The sequence below is a fragment of the Papio anubis genome, chromosome 6 (genome assembly GCF_008728515.1).
Source record: "Papio anubis isolate 15944 chromosome 6, Panubis1.0, whole genome shotgun sequence".
In the NCBI taxonomy this organism is placed as follows: domain Eukaryota; kingdom Metazoa; phylum Chordata; class Mammalia; order Primates; family Cercopithecidae; genus Papio; species Papio anubis.
In genome coordinates this window covers 41,539,913-41,565,405 of record NC_044981.1, presented here as the reverse complement: position 1 = coordinate 41,565,405, position 25,493 = coordinate 41,539,913, and the positions used below count along the sequence as shown (strand labels likewise).

The 25,493-nt window shown below is 52.0% G+C and overlaps 1 protein-coding gene across 2 annotated transcripts in view; it reads right to left on the bottom strand.

The window, feature by feature from the left end:
* Positions 1–25,493, bottom strand: part of PTK7 (protein tyrosine kinase 7 (inactive)) — an 82,018-nt gene that overhangs the window by 15,812 nt on the left and 40,713 nt on the right. The window contains exons 2-15 of one of the 2 annotated variants that reach the window (XM_017957871.3): positions 15,764–16,051; positions 15,199–15,301; positions 14,605–14,795; positions 14,364–14,514; positions 12,881–13,029; positions 12,360–12,626; positions 6,353–6,486; positions 6,064–6,199; positions 5,810–5,929; positions 3,257–3,406; positions 2,993–3,143; positions 2,774–2,901; positions 1,136–1,339; positions 145–300 (exon numbers count right to left, since the gene is read on the bottom strand). In XM_017957871.3, coding sequence (XP_017813360.1) covers positions 145–300; positions 1,136–1,339; positions 2,774–2,901; positions 2,993–3,143; positions 3,257–3,406; positions 5,810–5,929; positions 6,064–6,199; positions 6,353–6,486; positions 12,360–12,626; positions 12,881–13,029; positions 14,364–14,514; positions 14,605–14,795; positions 15,199–15,301; positions 15,764–16,051 — 2,328 coding nt within the window. The remainder of the gene's footprint in view (positions 1–144; positions 301–1,135; positions 1,340–2,773; positions 2,902–2,992; positions 3,144–3,256; positions 3,407–5,809; positions 5,930–6,063; positions 6,200–6,352; positions 6,487–12,359; positions 12,627–12,880; positions 13,030–14,363; positions 14,515–14,604; positions 14,796–15,198; positions 15,302–15,763; positions 16,052–25,493) is intronic. The other variant, XM_021937308.2, reaches the window with a different exon arrangement.

The window sequence follows — 25,493 nt, the reverse complement described above, 5'->3', positions numbered from 1 at the left end:
ACTGGGCTAGATCTCTACCTACACTTCCGTCCACCTCTAACATTCTAGGTTTCAGGGATTTCGGAACACTAGCCTGTACCCAGCCTCAAGACACAGCGGGTGACTTGCAGTTAGGCAGGGGCAGCTGTAGTCAAGGCGACATACCCAGCGTGGTGATAGGCTGCAGGCTGGACCGTGGGAAGTGCATCTTATCACTTGTGCTGTGGCGTTTGTTGGTGGCCGCGGGGCCGGAGCCCAAGCTGGTCAAGGCCACTTCCTCTTGGATCTCTGCTGAGGGCTGCCCGTTCTGCAAAGGCCCGCCTGGGAAGAAGGAGGACAGGAGCGTCACGATGAGACCTGACACTCTGGCCACCACGGGGATTCCTGTTCTGTCCCCTGGTCTTCCACTCTTGACAACTTGGGTCCAATCACAATACTCCACATGAAGGGGCAAGCCCAAATGATAAAATGATGGGGCTGGGGCTGGGTGGGGGAAGTATGGGCATCCCCTAGGGTATGACCCCTTAGTGATGCAGCTGATTACAACCTCTGAGATGAAGCCAACTGCAGACGTCTAATCTGAATCACTGGTCCCTGAACACCATAGCTACACATAAGAATTGTTGCTTTCATGGGGCCTCCTATTGGGCAAAGTCCTAAACAGGCACAAAGGGAAAATCACAATAATGGAGACCCAACCCCTGCTCCTGAACACCTGAGCTGATAGGAGAGACCCAGTAATGACCTCAGGGAGCTCCCAGTCCAGGGAAGTGGGGATAGGAGAAGGGCAGTAAACGGAAAGCCTGCCCTTGGGGGAACTCTTAGACTCATGGGGGGAAACAAGACATGCAACAGCAACATGTATACGTATACTAATGATATCTGTGGTTTCCTGCTGGGAGTAGGAAACAGCAGGGAATCATAGGAAGCTGGTCCCAGGGGCTCCAATGAAGAAGTCTCAAGCCAGGTTGCTCAGAAGCCGAGGCCCTGGGAATCAGCCAACTCCAGGCTTCCCACTAGGGGTGTGGCAGCCTCAGCTCCAAGATCCAGCAACAGCCGCTCGGTTTCCTGAGGGCTGGCGCTCTCCCCTCCGTGGCCGCGGGAGGGCGCTCAGCTCCTACACACGGGTACCACCTCCCCCTCCAGGGCCCCTCACCGTTGAGGCATTCCATCTCTGGCTCCTCGCCCTCGGGCTGCTTCTGCAGCCGCTTGGCTTTGCAGCGCTTCTTGCAGTAGAACATGAGACCCAGCACGGCGATGATGTAGGCCACAGCGGCACCCACCGACAGCCCAATGGTCTGGATCATCTTGTAGGGGGGAGGGCTGCCAGGGCCCTCCGACTCCTCCGGCACAGGCTTGTCTGAGAGACACACAGATGGGTCTGGGCAGGCGCTGCTAAGCAAAACAAGCCCTGCTTCTCCACTAACTCCTCCCAACCCCATCAACGGGACAACTTAACAGATGGCCCGGGAGGGTCACCACCTTCACTGGCTTTAACAAGGGCCAGCAGGTCCTCATGCCCCACTGAGGTCAAAGGAAGACTCTGAAGGAGATGAGGCCAGGGGTTCCCAAGCTGGCTCTGCATCGCAAGTCAAGGCAGGCGACACAGATACGCACACCTGTCAGGGAGCCACCACAAACCCACGCTATTTGTTAAGAAGCTTCCCGGCCGGGCGCGGTGGCTCAAGCCTGTAATCCCAGTACTTTGGGAGGCCGAGGTGGGCGGATCACGAGGTCAGGAGATCGAGACCATCCTGGCTAACACGGTGAAACCCCGTCTCTACTAAAAAATACAAAAAATTAGCCGGGCATGGTGGCGGGCGCCTGTAGTCCCAGCTACTCAGGAGGCTGAGGCGGGAGAATGACGTGAACCCGGGAGGCGGAGCTTGCAGTGAGCTGAGATCACGCCACTGCACTCCAGCCTGGGCAACACAGCGAGACTCCGTCTCAAAAAAAAAAAAAAAAAAAAAAAGAAGCTTCCCAAGGGACTTGATAATGTAAGCCAGGCCCCGAGAGCAACATTTGGGAGTTTCAGGTTTAGAATTCCAGGCACTGCCTGGCACAGAGCAGGTTTTTCAAGGAACAGATCTGTAGAAGAGATCTGCTGGTCTAGGGACCTTTCAATGGCCCCCACCGAGGGGTCTCAAGAGGCATTGGGGGAATGAAGGGAGAGAGACCATGCAGGATCCCCCCACTGCCACACACACCCCAGTGGCTCCCACCAAGGGGCCTCCTCACTTCATTTTCATCCATTTAAACTTTCACATTATACTTTGTCTAGAAAAATAATGCTGCCAAACCAAAAAAGTTTGAGAGCTTCTCATTTAAACCACCTTCACCTGTGGATGTAGAAACAAGTCCCCAGAGGAGAAATAAGTCTCCCAGGGGCACAGAGTTAAGTACAGGGCCTTTTACTGGACCCATCATTCTCTCTGGGCCTCCTGGAGAAAAGAACCTTGTCCTACTGCATTCTGACCTGGTCCTGCTCCCCAGCCACCCAGAGATATGTGTGTGGCTGCTGCAGGAACCTGGGAGGCAGCACTGTAGGAAGAGAACACCCTCCCCTGCAACACACACACACACCCACCGACCATGGGATGTTAAATAAACGACAGCCCGGCTCTGAGCAAGGACTCTAAGACTGTGCAGTGGCATGGTGAGACAGCCGAATCCCCTCCTCTGCCACAAAAATGGCTTCTGTGTCATGTTCTGTACACAGGGGCTGACTGAGTACAAGGTGACAAATGTCTGGGTCTACCACTTCCTGTGCAGGACACCCCTCCCCAGCCCATACCCACGACATAGAGGGGGGCCTCCGTGTGCTTGATGTTGCAGCTGTTGCCTGCAATGCAGGTGTAGCGGCCTGAGTCCTCAGGGGCCACGTCGTGGATCACCAGGGAGCCATTCTGGAAGATGTGCATCCTGCCAGGGGAGAAGCCACAGCGCTGGCCAGCTCGCAGGGAGTGGGCAGTACAGGAGAGGAGGGGCAGGTATGGGAGGGAGGCAGCCCTACCTGGGTCCCAGCTTGGTGGGGTCCAGGATGCGGTCCTTGCCCTTCCACTGAATCAGTGGCTTAGGGTCCCCCTGGGCCTCACACTGCAGCAGGGCTGTGTGGCCCTGGTACACAGTCGTGCGCTCTGGCTCTACTTTGAAGGTGATAAAAACTGGAAGGAAAGAGACCAGCGAGGGGCAGGGAGGAGTGAGCCAAGGGGCTGGCAGGGTACATGGTGCTACCCTAAAGAGCCCTCCCAGCTGAAGGGCCCTGCCACGGTCGCACCTGCCACAGTGAGCTGGACATGGGCACGAATCTGGCCCTGTGGCCCATTGGAGGCAATGCAAGTGTAGTTGCCAGCGTCATCTCGAGTCACCCGGGCAAAATGTAGGGTCCCAGCGTTGTCTGTCACCCACTCTGGAAGGCTGCTCCCATCTACAGGAGTAACAAAGGGAAATTATGGAAAGGATCAGGGTTACACAGATGGCTGACAATGCCTCAGTCCCTCACCTCGACTCCAAAACACAGGCAAAGTCCAAACTCCTCAGCCAGGTGTTAGAAGCCCCCCGTTATTTACCCCTCTTCCAATTCTTCAGTCTCACCTCTTCCTCCTATTGCCCTGTGTGACATTTCACTTCTGCCTAACCGGACTCTGTTTGGGCCCAGATTGGCTCTGTTCCTACCCCGCTGCCTGTCACTTCTCCCTCCTAGAGCCCATTCCCGCTCTTTGCCATCCCAGGCTGTAGATGCATTTTGAGCCTCACCTCTCCCAGAAAGTTCCCCCAGACCTGAGCAGAGGGAGCCTACTTCCTCCTCAAAATCTACAACTCTACTCTCTCACTCTAGGTGGAAATGTCAAAATTGGTCCAACCTTTTAAAAAACAATTTGGCAACTCACATCAAGGGCTATAAAAATGTTCATATCCCCTTTCATGCGTAATTATTCCAATTCTGGGAATCTTTCCCAAAGGAAATAAACCTAAATCCAGAAAAAAACTTTGGCTTAAAGATGTTTATTGCAGCCTGGGCGCGGTGGCTCAAGCCTGTAATCCCAGCACTTTGGGAGGCCGAGACGGGTGGATCACAAGTTCAGGAGATCGAGACCATCCTGGCTAACATGGTGAAACCCCGTCTCTACTAAAAAAATACAAAAAAACTAGCTGGGCGAGGTGGCGGGCGCCTGTAGTCCCAGCTACTCGGGAGGCTGAGGCAGGAGAATGGCGTGAACCCAGGAGGCGGAGCTTGCAGTGAGCTGAGATCCCGCCACTGCACTCCAGCCTGGGTGACAGAGCGAGACTCCATCTCAACCAAAAAAAAAAAATAGATGTTTATTGCAGTAATGAAAAAAATGGGGGTGGGTGGCTGGGAGGTTAACAACCCAAATCTCCAACATTTAAGGAACAGTTAAGTAAATTACAGTGAATCCAATCATTGAAATATTATTAGGATCATCAAAACAAATATTCATGAAGAGTATATAAAGATGTGCGGAAATGCTTGACAATGGTAAGTAAAAGAGGGTATAAAATTACAGTTATAAAAAAACATAAAAATAAACGCTTTTTAAAAACATTTTAAAAAACTACGTAGTTATCTGTATTGTCTACTTCTACAATAAGCATGTCTACAGGCATGCACCACCATGCCTGGCTAATTTTTTAATTTTTCGTAGAGACAGGGTCTCCCTATATTGCCCAGGTTGGTCTTGAACTCCTGGGCTCAAGCAATCCTCCCACCTCAGCCTCCCAAAGTGCTAGGATTACAGGTGTGAGCTACCACACTTGGCCAATCATGTAAATTTAATAACTGAAACTATATATACAATAAAACTGCTAGGTAAAAAAAGAAAAACATACACACAGAAAAAGAAGACATATACCCAAAGACGATAAATGGCAGGACTGTGCATTTTTTCCACCAACTAATATATTTTTTTCTTTTTTTTTGAGACTGAGTCTTGCTCTGTTGCCCAGGCTAGAGTGCAGTGGCACGATCTCGGCTCACCGCAAGCTCTGCCTCCCGGGTTCACGCCATTCTCCTGCCTCAGCCTCCCAAGTAGCTGGGACTACAGGTGACCATCACCACGCCCAGCTAATTTTTTGTATTTTTAGTAGTGACAGGGTTTCACCGTGTTAGCCAGGATGGTCTTGATCTCCTGACCTCGTGATCCGCCCACCTCGGCCTCCCAAAGTGCTGGGATTACAGGCTTGAGCCACGGCGCCCAGCCTCTCCCAGTATTTTCTAAAGGAGCCCATGTAATTTTTCTTTTTTTGAGTCAGAGTCTCACTCTGTCACCCAGACTCTAGTGCAATGGCATGATCTCGGCCCACTGCAGCCTCTGCCTGCTTCAGCCTCCTGAGTAGCTGGGATTGCAAGCATGTGCCACCACACCTGGCTAACTTCTGCATTTTTAGTAAAGATGCGGTTTCACCATGTTTGAAACCAGTTTGAGGCTGACCTCACACTCCTGGCCTCAAGTGAGCCACCCACCTCGGCTTCCCAAAGTGTTGGGATTACAGGCGTGAGCCACTGTGCTCGGCCTCCATGTAATTTTTATGTTGGAAAAGATAAACGATTTTGGAAAGGGAGAAGGGAGGACTTTATAGCATTGTCTGGACCAATCCAATCACTTGTTGCCTTGAGTTGTCTTCCATGTTGTCCAAGGCTGTAATCTGACCTCTTCTGTGTCTGGCTTTTTCCTTCCTAACTCAACTATACATCAGCCCTGCATTGCTTGTCTAGTCTCCACATTTCTGGGCACAGTGCGGGGCCCTCAGGTATGCATCTGATCAGCGGACTGCCCTGCCTGCCCCCACCCTATGCTGGCACTATACCCACCTGTCCGTTCCCACTTAATAGTGGGCTTCTCTCGGCCTGTGGCTGAGCAGGGCACCGTGGCCTCCTTGTCAAACTCCATGCACTGCTGCGGCTGGGGTGGTGGTGTGAACTTGAGCTTTTCTGTTTCAGCAGAGGGTGGGTGGAAAGAGGAGGAATTGGGGCCGCTGGAGAGGCTGTGCCCAGGCCTGCTGCTCCCTCCCCTTTCCTCTCCTGCCTAGCCGGGAAGGGTGCTCCCCCAAGACATGCTGGCTCACCCAGCACTTGGACACGGGCTTGCGCCTCGATGCTGCCAGCTGGGGTGCTGCTCACACAACGGTACCATGTCCCATCGTACACCTCTACGTTGTTGATGCGCAAGGTCCCATTCTTGAAGACCTCGAACCGTGAGTCCTGCAGCACAGGTGAGAGGCCTCAGAGCCTGAACCCACATCCACCTCTCCCTAGAGGCCGCCTCCAGGGAAAGAGTGCTATGGAGGTGAGCACAGAAGAGGGCAGGTGGAGGGAAGGCCCCGCCCATCCAATAGTAACATTCTTCTTTCTCACCTCTGAGATGAGCATCTGGTTTCTGTACCAGACAACTGTGGGTTTTGGTGTGGCCTGGGTCAGGCAATGCAAGTAGCCGGGTTTGCCCTCCTCCAGCTGGCTGTCTTGGGGCTTCTTCAGCCAAGTGGGCACAGCTAGACGGACAGGAAGGAAACAGTGAAGACTGCTTCACAGGTCTCCAAAACCAAAGGACCCAACTCCAAGAAATTCTACTACCATTCTAGGCCCTGAGTTCAGAAGCCCCATGCTACTCAGATGGCAGGAGTTTCCCTTCAAGGAAGACCCAGGTGCCAGCACCTTTTTTTTTTTTGTTTTTTTCTTTTAAGACAAGTTCTCACTCTGTCACCCAGACTGGAGTACAGTGACACAGTTATGGCTCACTACAGTCTCGAACTCATAAGCTCAAGTGATTTTCCCACCTCAGACTCCCAAATAGCTGGGACCACAGGTATGCACCACAATACTTGGCTAATTTTTGTATTTTTTGTAGTGATGAGGTCTTGCTATGTTGCCCAGGCTGGTCTCAAACTCCTGGTCTCAAGCAGTCCTCCCTCCTTGGCCTCCCAAAGTGCTAAGATTATAGGTGTGAGCCACCACGTCTGGCCACCAACGTCTTTTGAACATTATCTTAGTTAATTGTCACATTAATTAACTTAGTTAACATTATCTTAGTTATAAATCCCCATGGTAGGCAGGGAACGGTGGCTCACACCTGTAATCCCAGCACTTTGGGAGGCCGAGGCAGGAGGGTTGCTATGAGACACTTCACTCTAGCCTGGGCAACAGAGTGAGACCCCCATCTCTAAAAAAACAAAAAAAACACCCAAGATATGTATTCCAACACCCATTTTACAGCTAAGAAAACAGATGTTCAAAGAAGTAATAGTGGCTGGGTACAGTGGCTCACGCCTGTAATCCCAGCACTTTGGGAGGCCAAGGCGGGCAGATCATTTGAGGTCAGGAGTTCAAAACCAGCCTGAACAACATAGTGAACTGAGATCACGCCACTGCACTCCAGTCTGGGCAGAAGAGTGAGACTCCGCCTCAAATTTAAAAAAAAAAAAAAAAAAAAAAGTAGCAGCAGTAATGGTGATGTGCTAATAGCCAATAGTGATAGAATTTAAAATTCTCGTCTATGTGACTCCAAAATTCATATTCTTCCTTTTTTTTTTTTTTGAGACAGTCTCGCTCTGTCACCCAGGCTGGAGTGCAGTGGCACGATCTTGGCTCACTGCAAACTCCGCCTCCCGGGTTCACGCCATTCTCCTGCCTCAGCCTCCCAAGTAGCTGGGACTACAGGAGCCTACCACCACGCCTGGCCCCTCGTTCTTCTTATTACACCATAAAATGCCAAGGCGCAGTCCTCAGAAATCTGTTCTGTTTTAGTCACATTCACTCATCCAGTCCACAACCTTCAATACAATGTGAATGGTTGGTTCCCAAAACTACATCCTGATTTCTGTAAATCCAATTGCCTACTGGCATTTCCAACTGGATATCCAACAGGCATCTCAAACTTTATGTGCGCTAAAGGGAGCACCTGACTTCCCCCAAAACCTGCTCACTCATTTTCCCTATCTCAGTCAATAGAACTATCCAGTCAATTAAGAAAGCCAAAAAGCTAGCCTTGTCTTCTCTCTATACCCCACCCCCATCACACTCATTCTACACAAACCCTATCTACTGGGGCTCCTAAATATATCCTGAATTTGACCACCTCACCCCCACCACTACTGCCTCTGTTCAAGCTCCTTTCAGTATCTCCCCTAGACTATTACAGTCATCTACTAATGGGTCTCCTTGTTTATACTCTTGGTCCTAACATTCTAGTCTCAAAACAGCCAGAGTGATCTTCTGAAAAATCAGTCTTCCACTCAAAACCCTGCAAGGTCTTCCCATCCAATGTGGTGTGGTAGGCTGTTTGCAATGATAGTCATAAACAATTCTCCCATCCATTTCATCTCTTTGCAATGTGATGTTGACACTTTCCCATCAAGAGGTGGAGTTTATTTATTTGTGTGTGTGTGAGACAGAGTCTCACCCATTACCCAGGCTGGAGTGCGGTCATGCCATTATGGCTCAATGTGGCCTCAGCCTCCCAGGTTCCTGCAACCCTCTCACCTCAGCCTCCCAAGTGCCTAGGACCACTGGTGCGTACCACCATGCCCAGCTAATTTTTTTTTTTTAGTAGAGACAGGGTCTGGCCATGTTGCCCAGGCTGGTCTCAAACTCCTAGGCTCAAGCAATCCTTCCATCTTCACCTCCTAAAGTACTGGGATTGCAGCGTGAACCACTGCACTAGGTCATAGTATATTTTTCTAGTCCCTGGAATCTGGGTGACTTGTGACTCCCCTTGTCCAACAGAACACAGTGATAGTGTTGCAGCTTCCACTTTTGCCCTCTCAGAACCCAGCCACCAGGTGAGGAAGCCTGGGCTAGCCTACAGGAGATGCCATGTGGAGGAGAACTAAGGCACCCTGGTCAATACCCCCTGTCAACTGCCAGACAGGTGAGTGAGGCTACCAGGGACCAGCCAGCTCACCACAAACATGTGTACACCCAGCTGATAGCACACCAGGTGGACGAGCAGGCCCACCTGAACCTGTCCACAGAATCATAAGCATGCCAATGGCTGTTGTTTGTTGTTTCAAGTCACTATGGTTTTGGTTTTGTTTGAGACAGAGTCTCGCTCTGTCGCCCAGGCTGGAGTGCAGTGGTGCGATCTCGGCTCACTACAACCTCCATCACCTGGGTTCAAGCGATTCTCCTGCCTCAGTCTCCCAAGTAGCTGGGATTACAGGCATGTGCCACCACACCTGGCTAATTTTTGTGGGGTTTTTTATTTCTTATTTTATTTTGAGACAGAGTCTCCCTCTGTCGCCCAGGCTGGAGTGCAGTGGCGCGATCTCGGCTCACTGCAACCTCCACCTCCACCACGTCCGGCTAATTTTTGTATTTTTAGTAGAGATGGGTTTTCATCATGTTGCTCAGGCTGGTCTCAAATTCCTGACCTTGTGATCCACCTGCCCTGGCCTCCCAAAGTGCTGGGAATACAAGGCGTGAGCCACTGCGCCCAACCATTTTTGTATTTTTAGTAGAGACGGGGGTCTCACCATGTTGGCCAGGCTGGTCTCAAACTCCTGACCTCAAGTAACCCACCCGCCTTGGCCTCCCAAAGTGCCACCACATTTTGAAGTGGTTTGCTATGTAGCAATGGATAACTGATGCCGAAGCCAAAGTCCTTACTAGGTTTTTACAAGACCTAGATAATCCAGTTTCCACCTCTCAGGCAACTTCAACCCCTCTCACCATCGTTTATTCAACTCAAGCCACACAGGTGACTACTGTTCCTCCAACATACAAGGCCATCTCCATCTCAGGGCCTATCACATGGCTGGCTCCCTTCTTAATTTAAATACCAGCTCAAATGCACCTTTTACACAAGTCTTCCCTAAACTCCCTCTGGCCCTGCCCTTTCTCTATCACTTGCCCTATTTTATTTTTCTCCCTTGTTCTGCTGGCAGCTAAAATTATATTTGTTCATTTGATAGTTTTTCTTACTGGCTTTGTCACCCCTACCAGAGTATGAACTCCACAAGGAGAGGGGCTTCTGCCTGCTTTGTTCACAGTTGCATCCAGTACTGGGAACAGATCTAGCACAAGGAAAGTGCTCGACAAATCTCTATTGACTGACTGCATTCCCAGAGTTCTCCATCCTCTGGGCTCTACCCTCTAACACCCAGCACCTGATCTGGCCCTGTTTGCATCACACACTCTCAAATGCCACAGGCCTCCTTCTCAGAGCATAGCAAGGGACACTGGTGTGGCTCAGTCAGTGTCAGCTTCAGTTAGCATCTGTGGAATGACTGATTAAAGCCAGTAGTTCCCAAACTTGAGCACACATGAAGTATCACCCAGAGCGCTTGTCAAATACACACCTGCCTGGCTCCCACCCCTAGAGTCTGGGTTGGGAGCTGTGGAGTGGGGCCCTGAATTCTGCATGTTTTTCTTTTTTTTCAAGGCTCCAGCAATGTCCTAGACATTTTTTTGGAGACAGTCTTGCTGTCATCCAGACTCCAGTACAGTACTGTGATCATAGCTTACTGGAATCTCCAACTCCCGAGCTCATCCTCCAGCCTCAGCCTCCCACATAGTTGGGACTATAGGTGTGTACCATCATACCTAGCTAAGTTTTTAAATTTCTGTAGACACAAGGTCTCACTATCTTGTCCAGCCTGGTCTCAAACTTCTGGGCTCAAGAGATCTTCCCATCTCAGCCTCCCAAAGTCTGGGATTATAGGTGTGAACCACTGCACCTGGCCTGCATTTTAAAAAGTATCCCTAACGAGACCAGGCGCAGCAGCTCACGCCTGTAATCCCAGCACTTTGGGAGGCCAAGGCAGGTGGATCACTTGAGGTCAGGAGTTTGAGACCAGCCTGGCCAACATGGCAAAACACTGCCTCTACTAAAAATACAAAAATTAGCCGGGTGTGGTGGCACACACCTTTAAACCCAGCTACTTGGGAGGCTGAGGCATGAGAATCGCTTGAACCTGGGAGGCAGAGGTTGCAGTGAGCCAAGATCACGCCACTACATTCCAGCCTGGAGGACAGAGCGAGCGAGACTCCCTCTCAAATAAGAAAAGAAAAAAAAAGAAAAAGTATCCCTAATGAAAGCAGGTGATTCTCAGACCTCAACTGGAGGAAGGCTTGACTGTGCATCTTGCCTTTGCACCTGCACTGTGAGTGTCCTGAGCACCTGTTACACGTGTGCTGTGATTCCCACCCAAATCACTGCCTGAGCGTGGGCGCATGTCTTCTAAGATTTCAGTATCCTAATGGGAACACTAGCATCATAACTTCACATTTACAAAGCCACTTTCATATTCAAATCTTTTTGCAAAGTTACCCACTCAGAAAGATAATAGTAATATAAAGGTAAGTGGAAGAAGCAGATTGTAAAATAGTTTGTACATATGTCTGTCTCTGTGTGCATATTGTAATTTTTATTGTGTATCCTTTTAAACTACCACAAAAGGTTTGGAACAAGGCGTGGCATAAATAAATAAGTAAACAAATCCCTATGCCTGTAGCAAGGATATAAGGGTTTTTTTTGTTTGTTTTGTTTTGAGATGGAATCTCACTCTGTCGCCCAGGCTGGAGTGCAGTGGCGCGATCTCGGCTCACTGCAACCTCTGCCTTCTGGGTCCAAGTGATTCTCCCCCCTCAGCCTCCTGAGTAGCTGGGATTACAGGCACGCACCACCACGCCCGGCTAATTTTTGTAATTTTAGTAGAGATGGGGTTTCACCATGTTGGTCAGGCTGGTCTCAAACTCCCGACCTTGTGATCCACCCACCTCGGCCTCCCAAAGTGCTGGGATTACAAGCATGAGCCACCACGCCCAGCCAGATATAAATGGTTTATCATGTGTACTTTCATTCATATTTCTTGCTTTTCTCCCCCTTTTTTTCACAATATGTTTAATAAAGAAATTTGGAAAGCATAACAAACTAAAACAAATTTAAAATCACCTATAATTTTGTCCAACATTACCTCCCAAAAAAGAAAAAGAAAAAGAAAAATCATTTTCATCTACTTCATTTGGCCTTTTCAACCACCTTGTGGGGTAGGTAGATTACTGGCTCCATTTTATGGATGAGGAGCTGAACTCCAGTAAGGTGGGTGATTTGCTACCATCGTCACTCTGTGCGTTGGGAGCATAGTGGGACCCAGGTCTCTAGACTCTTAGTCCATTGCTCTTTCCTCTGCACCCAGAGGACCGTTTTTCTGTGAGGACTGTCACTATTTCCTCTGGAGCACCCACCCTAACCCTTGGGCCTGGCTCTCTACTGTCTACTCCGACTCCCAATAGTGAACTGATTTCCAAGCCTGCAGGGCCCAGAACTAAGAGGGCCTCAGGTGAGCACCAGGGAAGCCTTTGTCCATCACACCCAGACCTGCGTTCCCCTCCACCTCTCCTTGACCTTCAGAGCAAAGATGCTCACTGGCCACAGTGATGTTGACGTCCTGTCTCCGCTGACCAGCCAGGTTGGCCGCGTGGCAGGTGTAGACACCAGCATCACTTTCAGCAATACTGGCCAACACCAGTTCGTGGCCCTTCTGGTAGACCCTGCCATGGGTGGGCAGTCGGACTCCTGCATGCTCCCACCACACACTGGGCTCTGGCAGACCCTTGGGGGGAAGGCAGGTAACACGCTCCTCGCTGCCCGCTGTAAACACCCGTGGCTCAAATAGAGGCATGTCTTCAATCTCTGCAAGGATATAAGTGGGAGGAATGGCCCGATTACTGTGGGTCTCAGGGTACATGATGTTCTCCCACAGCAAGCCTAGGCCCTTTTCCAGCCAAACCCTCCCCTGAAGCCCTCTGCATCTCCTCCTCCTACCCCCAGCATCCGCTTCTTCCCCTGCCCTCCAAGCTGCTGAGTAAAAACAGGAGCCTAAATCTCTATGTGCCAAAAATGTTAAAGGCAGTCCCCATGTCAGCACCCCAGACCCAGAGACTCACCTGCTAGATGAAGTGTGGCCTCCAGGATGACAGGTGGGCCCCTCTGCCCCTGGCCGATGCAGCGGTAGACCCCTGCATTGCGTGGCCGGACCTGGGTCAGCAGCAGAGACCCGTTGGCAAATACTGTGGCTCTGCGAAGGTGTGGGGGGCTGCAGAGGGGAGAGTGCAATTTGGAGAAAGTGGCCAATAGGCCTACTTCTGGAAAGGAATGCAAGGAAACCCCTTTCCTGCAAAAGTCGGAAATGTAGTAAGGAATCGACCAGGAACAGCGCAGAGAGAAGGAAGTTGATACTCCACACTGGTGTGTGTGCCTGCATACACTTGCTCAGGTGTGTGTGCAGGTGTGTGTTCCAACTACAAGAGATCAGCTCGGGAAGCGATGAGGCAAATGACAATGCAGGTGAGAGACAGAGTGATATGGTTTGGCTGTGTCCCCACTCAAATCTCATCTTAAATTGTAGCTCCCATAATTCCCACGTGTTGTGGGAGGGACCCAGTGGGAGGTAATTGAATCATGGGGGTAAGTCTTTCCCATGCTGTTCTCATGATAGTGAATAAGTCTCACGAGATCTGATGGTTTTAAAAAGAGGCGTTCCCCTGCACAAGCTCTCTCTCCTTTGCCTGCTGCCATCCATGTCAGACATGACTTGGTCTTCCTTGCCTTCTGCCAAGATTGTGAGGCTTGCCCAGCCATGTGGAACTGCAAGTCCAATTAAACCTCTTTCTTTTGTAAATTGCCCAGTCTTGGGTATGTCTTTATCAGCAGCATTAAAATGGTCTAATACACAGAGTAGCCACCATGTGCAACTGTCAAGACAGGGGAGCCACCATCCCACAGGGCCACGCTGATAGGGCACCCAGCTCCAGAGTCAGATACCCCTCAGCCATACCAGGCAGGCTACTGATGATGTCCTCAGGGCTGAAGCCAAGTGGCATCCAAGTCCCTAGCCTAGGAAGTCACACCCCCAAGGACCATGGTCATGCCCAATACTACAAAGGTGTTCTATGCTCTCCTAGGGTCCACACAAGAACAGAAGTCCCTGCAGTGGGGCTGGAACCTTCTAGAGGTGTTTGCTTCCTCCAAAAAGTGTGTGTATGTGTGTGTGTGTGTGTGTGATGTCTTTGCCACACTGGATCATGCTATCTAGATTGTGACCACCTGATTACCAAGTCTCCTGTGTCTCTCTCATCCCTGGGGTCTCTACCCTTCCATCCCAGACGACCCATGTGGGCAGTGGGGAGAGAAAAGTAGAACCACCACTAGCTCAGAGGGCCTTTGTGCAAACTGGAAAACAGCTCTTCCTAGAGACTCTTCCCTGTGTTAGACTCATCTTATGAAAGCAAAACATTCAACTGTGTCTGTTGGAAATTTGAAATAATACATGTACAAATCTGTGATGTCTGTGATACGAACCGCACCCCCTTCTAGAGAACGCATGTGTGTGGTAAATGATACTGGAACGCTCCCAGCCAGATGCCTTACCGACTGCGGTTAGTGATGGGAGTCTCATCCTCAAAGAGCCACTGCAGGCTTGGGGATGGCTGGGCTGAGAACTGGCAATGGAACATGGCTTCCTCATTCCTCGCTACTATCACGTCCTGGGGTGCCAGCACCACCCTGGCAAAGCTTTCATCTGGAGAGGGAAAGATGGGGGAGCAGGCAGGCTGGGTGGTGAGGCCCTCCTGTACCCACCTCATCCCTTCCGCCCCCACCCCAGGCTCACCAGCAATGCTCAGGGTGAAGTTCTGGCTGCTGCAGGCCTGGCCAAAAGCATTGTGGGCGCAGCAGGAATAGAGCCCACTATGCTCAGGACCAGCTGGCCGGAGCGTCAGGTTCCGCTCCTTGCTGCTGACTGTGTTGTTGCTCTGACCATCAGAAAGGGGGGTCCCATCTCGGAACCATTGGTAGGTGGGCCTGCAGGGCAGACACAGTCAGCAGTTGGGGGGAGGGGTACTCAGTGGCCAGTGGAGAGGATACAGAATGAGAGAGTCAGGGCTAGACCTTTCAGTTTATACACGGAGAAATGGGGACTGGGGAGGGGAAGGGACTTGCATAAGGGCACACAGTAATTCTGATTCAGGGACAGAATCAAGTTGAGATTAGATCTCTCAGCTCTACACACAATGTGGCCCACTCTTCAGGTCACCAGGGGCCTGTATAGGGCAACATCTCGGGGGAGGCGGGGTGAAGAACACTGTGGTCATGGAAGGAGTGGTCACAGAATGGAGCGAGGTAACATCTGCATAGAGTCCAGGATGTGGGGAGACATCCCTGTCTGGAATAACCCTCTCCCATCCCCACTTCCTTGACTCCTTACCGAGGGTGCCCATCAATGTGACAACGAAGTGTGACCTGGGTCTGTGGCTGGATCTCAGCTTCTGAGGCTGGATGCTTCAGGACCACAGGACCTGCCTCAATCCCTGTAGCAGAGGCCATGGCTGCAGTGAGGGGCAGAGCAGGGCAAGGGCGGGAAGGCAGAGGGCAAGGAGGACAAGCAGGAAGCTGTGGAACCTCGAGGCTCTGTGCCAACAGACACAAGGAAGCCCTGGAGGCTGAGGCTGGGGCTACAGGTACCAGATACTAAGTGCCTGCCTGGTCCCTGGCAGGTCAAGTCTGACACTTGGCCAAGGGCTCAGCCACCCTTTCCATTTGCACAAGCATGCAGCAGATAAATGGGCCCCAGACTTGAAGGAAAAAATTTTTGGAAAAATGTAACTTTTAATTTCCTCTTATCCACATGAGCAAAAAGGGCTGATGATAAATGCATTCTGCCTACCCCATTTAACTGGAAATGGGAGAATTTGAGGCAAGGGAGGGGTCCCCCAGGCTTCAGTCATTGAGGGTCTGACAAGGGGACTGGGCACAGCCCCCCTGGCTCTCACATTTGATGTTGAAGGAGGCATTGGCACTGCGGGCTTCTTCTCCAGTGACATCATCCCGAGCCACACACTGGAAGGTGCCAGAGTCCTGCAGCCGGTCCACAGCTGCAAAGCTCAGGCTACTGCCCTGGGTGAAACGCCGTTCTGTGTCCTGGACAGGTGCCCCATCAAGCAGCCAGTACACATGTACCAGGCCCGGAGCCTCAACCTCACAGCGAAGCAGCGCCCGGCGCCCCTGCAGTGCATCCTGGGAGGACGGCTGCTTGATGAAGACGATGGCTGCCTGGGTACCTGTAAATGCAGACAGAGGAGAGGCAGGGTCAGGGGGAGCTAGCCTCTGTCCTAACACAGGCCACCCTGTGCATCCAATAAGGATGGAGGAGGCATCCAATAAGTGCAGGTGTGAAGGATCATGATGCCACAATTGCAAGAGTCCCTTGAAAAACTTTTCTTTTTCTTTTTGAAATTTCTTTCTCTTTTTTCGCTCTTGTCACCCAGGCTGGAATGTGGTGGGGCAATCTCAGCTCACTGCAACCTCCACCTCCTGGGTTCAAGTGATTCTTCTGCCTCAGTCTCCCGGGTAGCTGGGATTACAGGCATGAGCCACCATACCCAGCTAATTTTTGTATTTTTAGTAAAGACAGGGTTTCGCCATGTTGGCCAGGCTGGTCTCGAACCCCTGACCTGAGGTGATCTGCCCGCCTCAGCTTCCCAAAGTGCTAGGATTACCGGCGTGAGCCACAGTAGCCTCTCCTCAAAAGGTCTCAAGACTAGAGAGGCACACAGAACACAGTTACAGTCACATAAATGCCAAATGAATGGGGTGGGCAGGCAGTAGTGACTCTGGAGCACGAAGGAAGAAGGGATCCCCGAGGGCTGGCTGCACAGGGAGGCTTCCCAGCAAAAGAGAGCCTGGGCCTGCAGGGTCAGAACACAGGAGGTTTTGATGCCAGGCTGAGGAGCCAGGGACATTGCAGGTCACTTTCCCCTAATCCAGAATCAGGAGGTTTAGTAAAGTTAAATCATGACCCAAACAGCACCCTGGAAAGATGGCTTCATTCACGCCCCTCGACAGTGCCAGCATCAGAGGTGGCCACAGACGGGATGCTTTGAATCTCACCCACAAATGCTCTGCAGCCCAACGTTCCCCAGATGCTTCTTTGAAAAAACCCACCCCATCGCTGGAGAAGCCAGTATTCTCTAGAAACCTAGGCTGCTGCCAAAGACAAGCCATCCTGTGTCCTGTTCTTTTTTTTTTTTTGAGACCAAGTCTCTGTCAGCCAGGTTGGAGTGCAGTGGTGAGATCTTGGCTCACTGCAAGCTCCGCCTCCCGGGTTCACGCCATTCTCCTGCCTCAGCCTCCCGAGTAGCGGGGACTGCAGGCACCCGCCACTACGGCTAATTTTTTGTATTTTTAGTAGAGACAGGGTTTCACCGCGTTAGCCAGGATAGTCTCAATCTCCTGACCTCGTGATCCGCCCGCCTCAGCCTCCCAAAGGGCTGGGATTACAGGTGTGAGCCACCGCACCCGGCCCCATGTCTTGTTCTTTATCCCTAAGAATCCATCTGTGGGCAAGGTCAGCTTCTCTGTGGTTCCAGAGTTCCACTTGAAGCCATTCCCCTTCCTGTACCATTATAGTTCAGCTCTGGCCACGGGGTCCCTGCAACCAAAGGTGGAACCGCAGTCAGTGGGAACAAAGGAAAGAGGAAGAAGCCTACACTGCATGGCAAATGGGTTTAGGGAGGCGGAGGGCAGAGCCAGGCAGGTGGGTGGCATGGTTACAGCGGCGGCAGGAGCAACACACTGGGCTTTGTTCTTAGCCCGCGTGGGCGCCTTGCAGAGGCCTGGAGCCACTGGGCCTTGAACACAGAAGAGGACTCCCCGATCCCCCACCCCAGAAGAAGAAACGGGCCACCTGGAACTGCTACACGAAGCAGCAGGCTCTGCCTTGAGCCAAACTGGCCGGGCAAGTGCAGAAAGGTACTAACGGGGTCTTTTCCATCCCTTCCCAAACCACTGGAAACTAATCCAAGTCCCCGGAGATGGGGTTCTGTTCTTTATGGCATGAGAATCAGTCTCCTCATAAAGTCAGGGTCAAGACAATTCCAGGATCCCCCATCCTGGGTCCAGATGAGGGGCTGCCCCTGGTGTTGGTCCATCTCCCAACGAGCTCATAGGTGCCAGCCCGCATCTCCTGACACAAAACCCAGTCATGGAGCTGGAAGCAGCTCAGAGCAGCCAACTCTGTGCTCTTCCCAGCTCCACCCAGAGACTCAGAAACAACCCTCAAAGCATCTGATCCTACAATGAGGAGTCACATTCCCCACTGCCAGGTAGTGAAGTGGACACACCTCTTACAGACAATGCCAGGCACACAAAGGCACCCAGCAAGCACTGCCTGAACTGAAGTGACCTCGAAGGAAGCGTGGGGCAAGAACAGATACACAGAGTACTTCTGGAGCACCTCTCATGACGCAGATGAGCGGAATCAGACTGAGTCCCCAGTGGGCTTCTGCAAATGTGACTCACCAAAATCCTAGGACCTTTTTTTTTTTTTTTTTTTGAGACGGAGTCTTACTTACTCTGCCACCCAGGCTGGAGTGCAGTGGCGCAATCTTGGCTCACGGCAACCTCCACCTCCCGGATTTAGCGATTCTCATGCCTTAGCCTCCCGAGTAGCTGGGATTACAGGTACGCACCACCACGCCTGGCTAATTTTTGTATTTTTTGTGGAGACAGGGTTTCACCATGTTGGCCAGGCTAGTCTTGAACTCCTGACCTCAAGTGATCCACCCACCTTGGCCTCCTAAAGTGCTGGGATTACAGACATGAGTCACGGCGCCCTGCCCAAAATCCTAGGACCTTTGACCCAGAACTCCAGGAGCCTTGTCAAAGACCAAAGAGAGATCATCTGCCCTCGAAGTGTGGGCAAGCCCCCACCTTCCCCGCTCATTTTCTGCAGACATGGTGGGGAGCCAGGAGTCTCACCCACATGCAGGAGCAGTTAAGGGGCTGGAATCAGACAGGCGGAGCTCAGATCTTGACCTGTTACATTCAGTGTGTCTGACCTTGAACAAGTAACATAGACTGTGTCTCAGCTTCCTCTGCCTCTCTCACAAGGCTGTCATGAGTTGTAAACCTGGAAACACATGAAGTGCCTTGCAAAGGGTTCACCTTCAGTAAACGGCAGCTACTGTTAATATTCTTATGATCACCCTTCCTGCTCAAGGACTCAACTTCTAAGACTAGAAAGCTCTCCATTTGCCAAGTGCCAGGACCACTCCCAGACCCTGGAGGGGGAGGAGCCGCCACAGCAGAGAAGTCTAAAGGGAATAAGCAGGTGGTGGGTGGGATAGAGGGGAAGGGGACCTGGGTTTGCAGGAACCACAGACCACCTGCCACAGAAACCCAAGCTGGGAGGAGAGACAGCGTGACTCAGAGACCCCAGCTCAGCCTTGGCCACCCCCAGCTCAGCCTCTAGCACCCACTCCTGGGGCTGGGACTGGGCTGCTCCATAGCTGTGGTGAGAGATGCTGCATTCCCAGACTGCCACTCAGAGCCCCCTGTGCCCCAAAGACTAGGCCTGGGAAACATCAAAGCCGGCCCCGAGGGGGCCTCTGTCCTGACGTCAGCTCACAGCAGGTCCTGGTTAGTGCTTGGCTGGGTTAGACTTTAGATGTTTCTTTTTTCTTTTCTTTTTTTTTGGGGGGGGTGGAGAAGGACAGAGTTTTCATTCTTGTTGCCCAGGCTGGAGTACAATGGCATGATCTCAGCTCATGGCAACCTCTGCTTCCCGGGTTCAAGCGATTCTCCTGCCTCAGCCTCCCAACTAGCTGGGATTACAGGCATGCGCCACCATGCCCAGCTAATTTTGTATTTTTAGTAGAGACTGGGTTTCTCCATGTTGGTCAGGCTGGTCTCCAACTCCCAACCTCAGGTGATCCGCCCACCTCGGCCTCCCAAAGTGCTAGGATTACAGGTGTGAGCCACCCCGCCCGGTAGATGTTTCAAAAGGCAGAAAATGCAGCTCCCAGGCCTGCTCGAAGCCCCTGGCCCCTGCTATAAGCACCTCAACCATGAGGCTCCTTATTCAGGTTAGCCCAGTGCTGTGGCACCCATGTTGCTCAGAAGACAGTCTGTGGTTTCCCCAGCCTGGCCATCTGCCCAGCCTGCAGGAGGGGACATTGGTCTGCTGTTTGTTGTTGGGCTATTTTTGAGATAGGGTCTCACTCTGTTGCCCAGGCTGGTGCACAGTGGTGCAATCACGGCCGACTGCAGCCTTGACCTACAGGGCTCAAGCGATCCTCCCACCTCAGCCTCCCAGGTAGCTGGGACCTCAGGTGTGCACCACCATGCCTGGCTAGTTTTTTATAGACACAGGGTTTTGCCATGCTGCCCAGGCTGGTCTTGAACTCCTTAGCTCAAGCGATCCTCCCACCTCGGCCTCCAAAGTGCTGGGCTTACAGGCATGAGCCACAATGTGCCCGGCTTTGGTCCGCTGTTTTGTTTTGGGTAAGCAGACAAAGGAGCCCTGGCAGAAAGGTCAGACTCCAAGAAAGGAGCTGGGACGTAAGGGACTCTACTTTTGCTTTGTCAGAAGCTTTGCTGATAACAAAAAATGGAGGACAGCAATGACAGAGAAGGCAGGCGTTTCGGGATGGAGGTGGTACCTGCCTCAAGGTGATGTAGTCACCAGCACATTCCTGTCCCCTTCCCCTGACCTGAGTATGCCCCCAGAACTGTGGTCTGGGAAAGGTCCTGGGCTTCCCAAGGTTGCCTCCTCTTTCGTCATCAGGCCATGCTACGCAACCCCCTCCACTGCACACAAGCCCCCATGGAGATGCAGGCCACGTGACCCTGGAGGCAGCCAGCTCCATGTGCAACTTTGCTGCTGACTAGTGACACTACCTTACTGTGGCCTCTGCATGCTTCTTCTTTGCCGTGAAATGAGGACAGTGGCCCCACCATCCCGCCTAAGTGAGGGCTAACGGGTTCACATTCGCAAAGCCCACACATGGCACAAAACACAGAGGGTGCTGCTTCCCTGGTAGGATCCTGCCGCACCGGGCTCAGCAGGCAAGAAGCCCTCAGCAACGACAGGCAGCCAGGGCCATCTGCCGACACCAGGCGCCGACCCCAACAAAGCCGGAGCTGCAAACACCCAATAAGGACATCTTCCAAGCCATTTCCTTGGCTCCCTAACAGCCATCTATATGCAGACACTCACTTTGCCTGCGTCTCCTGCGCCTGCCCTCCACCCCCACCCCCGCCAGCATCTGGTCTGGTGCCCACCCTCCGTGCTGCTCTCTGGGCTCGGGCCCAGCCGGCCCATGTGTGTCTATGTGTGCGTGTATACACATACATATGTGTAAACACAATTGTTACACAGAGCAGAGAGCAGCAGGAAGTTTTTCCTAAGCACTCCCACTCTAAGTAATTTTGGCTGCTTCAATCCAAGGATCCATCTGGGCCACTCAACTCCCCATCTCTCAGGAGCTAGAACTCCTGGTTTAGGAAAAACACCCCCAGGACCTATATAGGCCCCAGAATCTGCCACACATCACTGTTCGATTCTGTCAATCAACTTCTCTCTCTCATTAAAGAAAATGCCATCTGGCCAGGCGCGGTGACTCACGCCTGCAATCCCAGCACTTTGGGAGGCCAAGGAGGGCGGGTCACGAGATCAGGAGTTTGAGCTTGGCCAACATGGTGAAAGAAAATGCCATCCTTCAGATGTCTCAGGACAAGGGTGAGATAGAAAGACTGGTTGAGTGAGGAGCTTGATGCTACCAGCCCAGAAGTCCTCCAGGAGTGTGCTCCACAGAGGCATGGGGATTTTGCATGGTGGAGCATGACTCTGAGTAATTGCAGGATCTCCCACACCCAAAGTCAACCAGCCATACACATGCATCTGACTCTTCCACACCCAAAGTCAACCAGCCATACACATGCGTCTGACTCTTCCACACCAGCACCACACTAAAGACTCAGTCCTTTGGCCGGGTGCGGTGGCTCATGCCTATAATCCCAACATTTTGGGAGGCCAAGGCAGGTGGATCACCCAAGGTCAGGAGTTCGAGACCAGCCTGGCCAACATGGTGAAACCTCATCTCTACTAAAAATTAGCTGGGCATGGTGGCGCATGCCTGTAATCCCAGCTACTTGGGAGGCTGAGGCAGGAGAATCACTTGAACCAGGGAGACAGAGGTTGCAGTGAGCTGAGATCACGCCACTGCACTCCAGCCTGGGTGACAGAGCAAGATCCATCTCAAAAAAAAAAAAAAAGACTCAGTCCCTGGCTCCACAGCCCAGTCCCTGTAGGGGATATCCTGACTGCCAGATGGCCCCTAGAGTCCAGATCAAGGTGGGTGGCTCCTGTAGGGCATACATAGACCCCCAAGGGAGACGTTTGCCAGCTTCCCAGTGTAGGGAGACAGCGCCAGGCCATGGGCCAGAAGAAGCAGCCCTCAACCTGAGAAGCATAAGTGTTCCAGGGGAAGAGCAGCCCCGGGTCTCCCTGACCCACAGAGGACAAACTTCCTCTCACATCCCCACCACTTGGAAACTCTGAAGGCCAAGCCAGAGGGCCCAGGGTGCCTCCCCAACCCCAGAATAGCCTACCTAGTGCACCTCATACTTTGAAGATCTGACTGATACTCTTGACTGCTCTTGAGCCACCCCAAAGGTGTGTGGCCCAGAGACATTTTTTTCTTTTTGAAACAGGGTCTCACTCTGTCACCCCACACTGAAATGCAGTGGTGCAATCACGGCTCACTGCAGCCTCAACTTCCCAGGCCCAAGCAATTCTCCCGCCTCAGCTCCTTTGCAGCTGGGGCCACAGGCATGTGCCATCACGCCCAGCTAATTTTCAAATTTCTTTTGCAGAATTGGGGTCCCCCTAGGTTGCCCAGGATGGTACTGAACTCCTGGGCTGAAGCGATCCTCCTGCCTCAGCCTCCCAAAGTGCTGGGATTACAGGTATGAGCCGCCACCACCATGCCTGGCCACATTTGTAATGTTTTGAAGAACAGTCTCAATCACTGCAGGAATAAGTCACTTGAATGAACAGTAAGTCCAGTCATCTCCCTTTCACTCACATTGGCAGAAACACAAAATGTTGCAGGGGTATTTGTGACTCTGAGGATTTAGAATGTCTCCCCCGACTACTACCAGTACACTGTATGCAGTTTCAGTGCAAGCAACCCAGACTGTCTGATGGTGGGCCCAGAGCATAAGGGTTCAGAGGTCACTGAAGATGGACAAGCTGACTCCAAGACCCAGTGAGCTGCAGAGCACAAAATTCTGCTCCACTTCTGTCTTCCCAGGGTCTATAAAAGGCCCCAGGTTCACCAACAGCAGCCCTCCAAAATCCATCCCAGCCCTTGCCCTAAGCAGGGCAAGAGGGAACAGAGCCAGGGACCCTGCTGAGTTTTCCTATCCTGGGACTTAATATCAGTATCTGGAGAGGTTCCCACATCCAGATTAGAGAAACAGAACAGGATCACCAAGGACTGGGGCAGAGACAATTTAGCAGGCCGGCTCTTAGATCTCGGGTGAAAACCGAAACTCAGACTTGCCTGTCCCACTCCCAGGAGGCCCTGGAGGGGGCAGATTAACCTCTGACGGCAGGAGTAAGGCCTTGGGTCCGGCATCATGTGGTATCCAAGCATGGAGAGACAAAAATGCCAGCCAGCTGAGTCAGGCACAGCGCCTGTAATCCCAGCAACTTGGGAGGATGGGGCAAGAGGATCCCTTGAGGCCAGGAGTTCGGCCTGAGCAACGTAGTCAAAAAAAAAAAAAAAAAAAAAAAAAAAGCCAGAAACGTGGCACATGGCGTAAGGTGCTCCCCAGCCAGGGGTCACCATCAGCCCCTGGCCCCCGCCTGTTTTCTTCTGGGGATGGAAGGGTTGTACCCAGTACATGCCTCTTGCCCTTAGTGACCCTTAAATGGCTGTGGAGTCTCTTAGGAAGTAGCAATGAATGAAAAACGCAGCTGGAGTGAGGTGGAGTGATGAGATGAAAGGAACATAAGTTAGGGAAACCTGGGTTCTGGTTTGATACAGTCACTAATCAGGGTGACCCTGGCCAATCGCCACTTCCTCCCAGGCAATCCTATCTGTAAAATTACAGAAATGAGAGCATGCAACGGAACAGTCACCAAGACCTAACACTGGACTGGCTGCAATGAATCGCAGAGGTAGTTACAGAAACGGGGGCCCATTCCCCAGAATCTCCCCCACCCACCATCCGCACAGCCAAGCCCCACAGCCCACTTAGTAAACGCAGCACCAGGCCTGGGAGGGATTAAGAGTGACCTAACAAACAGCAGGTGTGTGGGATCTGAGGCACCTGGGGGCTGCAAACAGGGATTCAGCATCATTCTGATGAGCTGCTCTGTTCCTCGGCTCAGCCCTGCGCAGCCTCCCCAGGAGACCTGCCTTTGCCATCTCCTTCCTTGGCCACACACTTGCACTGAAATCTCATTGCCTGGGATACCCTGACACTCTTGTCTCTGCTGTGACTGAGAGCTTTATCCCCCAGGCTAGTAAGCTGGAGGGAAGGGTAGACATTTGTGCCCAGTGTGAGACATCTGTGACCCTCTGGTGCCTGGGACATGCAGTAAATACCCTGAGAGCATGTGTGGGGGAATGAAGTCGCTCAAATGTTCATCTGACCTGAAATATTGTCCTACATCTACATTTATCCATCTTGGCCAACTTAATTTTACTCTCTGAGTCTCAGTTTTTTCACTTGGAAAATGGTAGCCTTGAAACCAATTTTAGTAACACTTTATCAGCCTACAGTCCCTCCCTATGATATTTAAATGAAATTCACATTAAGTACAGACGCACAAAAGTCTGCCTATTTTTCAAGAAAGTTAAAAACCCCAGAAATTCTAAGGAACTGTGGAACCCAGGATTCTTAGCCCTCGGACTAAGGAGACCCCTTCCAAAGGTGAATGCAGGGAGGAGGACCTGGAACAGAATTGCCAAGGGGAACCACAAGTTCTCAGCACCCTCCATGCCTGGGAACGGATCTGGCCCCAAATCCATTCTTGGCCCCAAGAGGAGAGAGACAGACAGCAGCCAGCTGTCTCCTGAAGATGCCAGTGAGGAGCCTGCAGAAATAATATACATCCCAGGAAAGGCAACAGGGCTGCTGGAACAGGAGACTGGGAAAAATGCCATGAGCTCAGCCTCAGGAAGACCTCTGTGGTGCTCAGCCAGTGCTCCCAGTGATGCAAAAGGACAAGGAGTCCAGCCCCTGATCACCCAGGGAAGATGGGAAGAGATTTGCTGTGGGCTCCACAGCCATTCATTGGAGGGGTTCAGACCCAGAGCACTCCCAGGTCTCTGACTCCCAGGAGTTCCAATGTGCAGGATCCCTTGGAGTCCACCATGGAGAACGGTGCCAGGGTGGAGCCTGGGAGCCAGCTTCCCAGGGTCCTTCCCACAGAGGCAGGGGGTGAACTAGACAGGCCAGGACCACTACCTTGGACTGGTTGTGGCCTTAGTTTAATTATTAATTTTCCAAAGGGGCAAGGAACCAGATCACCCGAGTAGAGATTCCAGTTTTACGGTCCATGCCAAAATGCATACAGTAAAATTTTTGGGAGGCCAGCCAATCCAGGCCTGAGCACAGCCCACTGCAGGAACCTGGCCAGAGTGGCCATAGCACTTCACCCCAAATTCCTGGTGGTGGGGAGGATGCCGCCCCCACACCCTGCCTGCA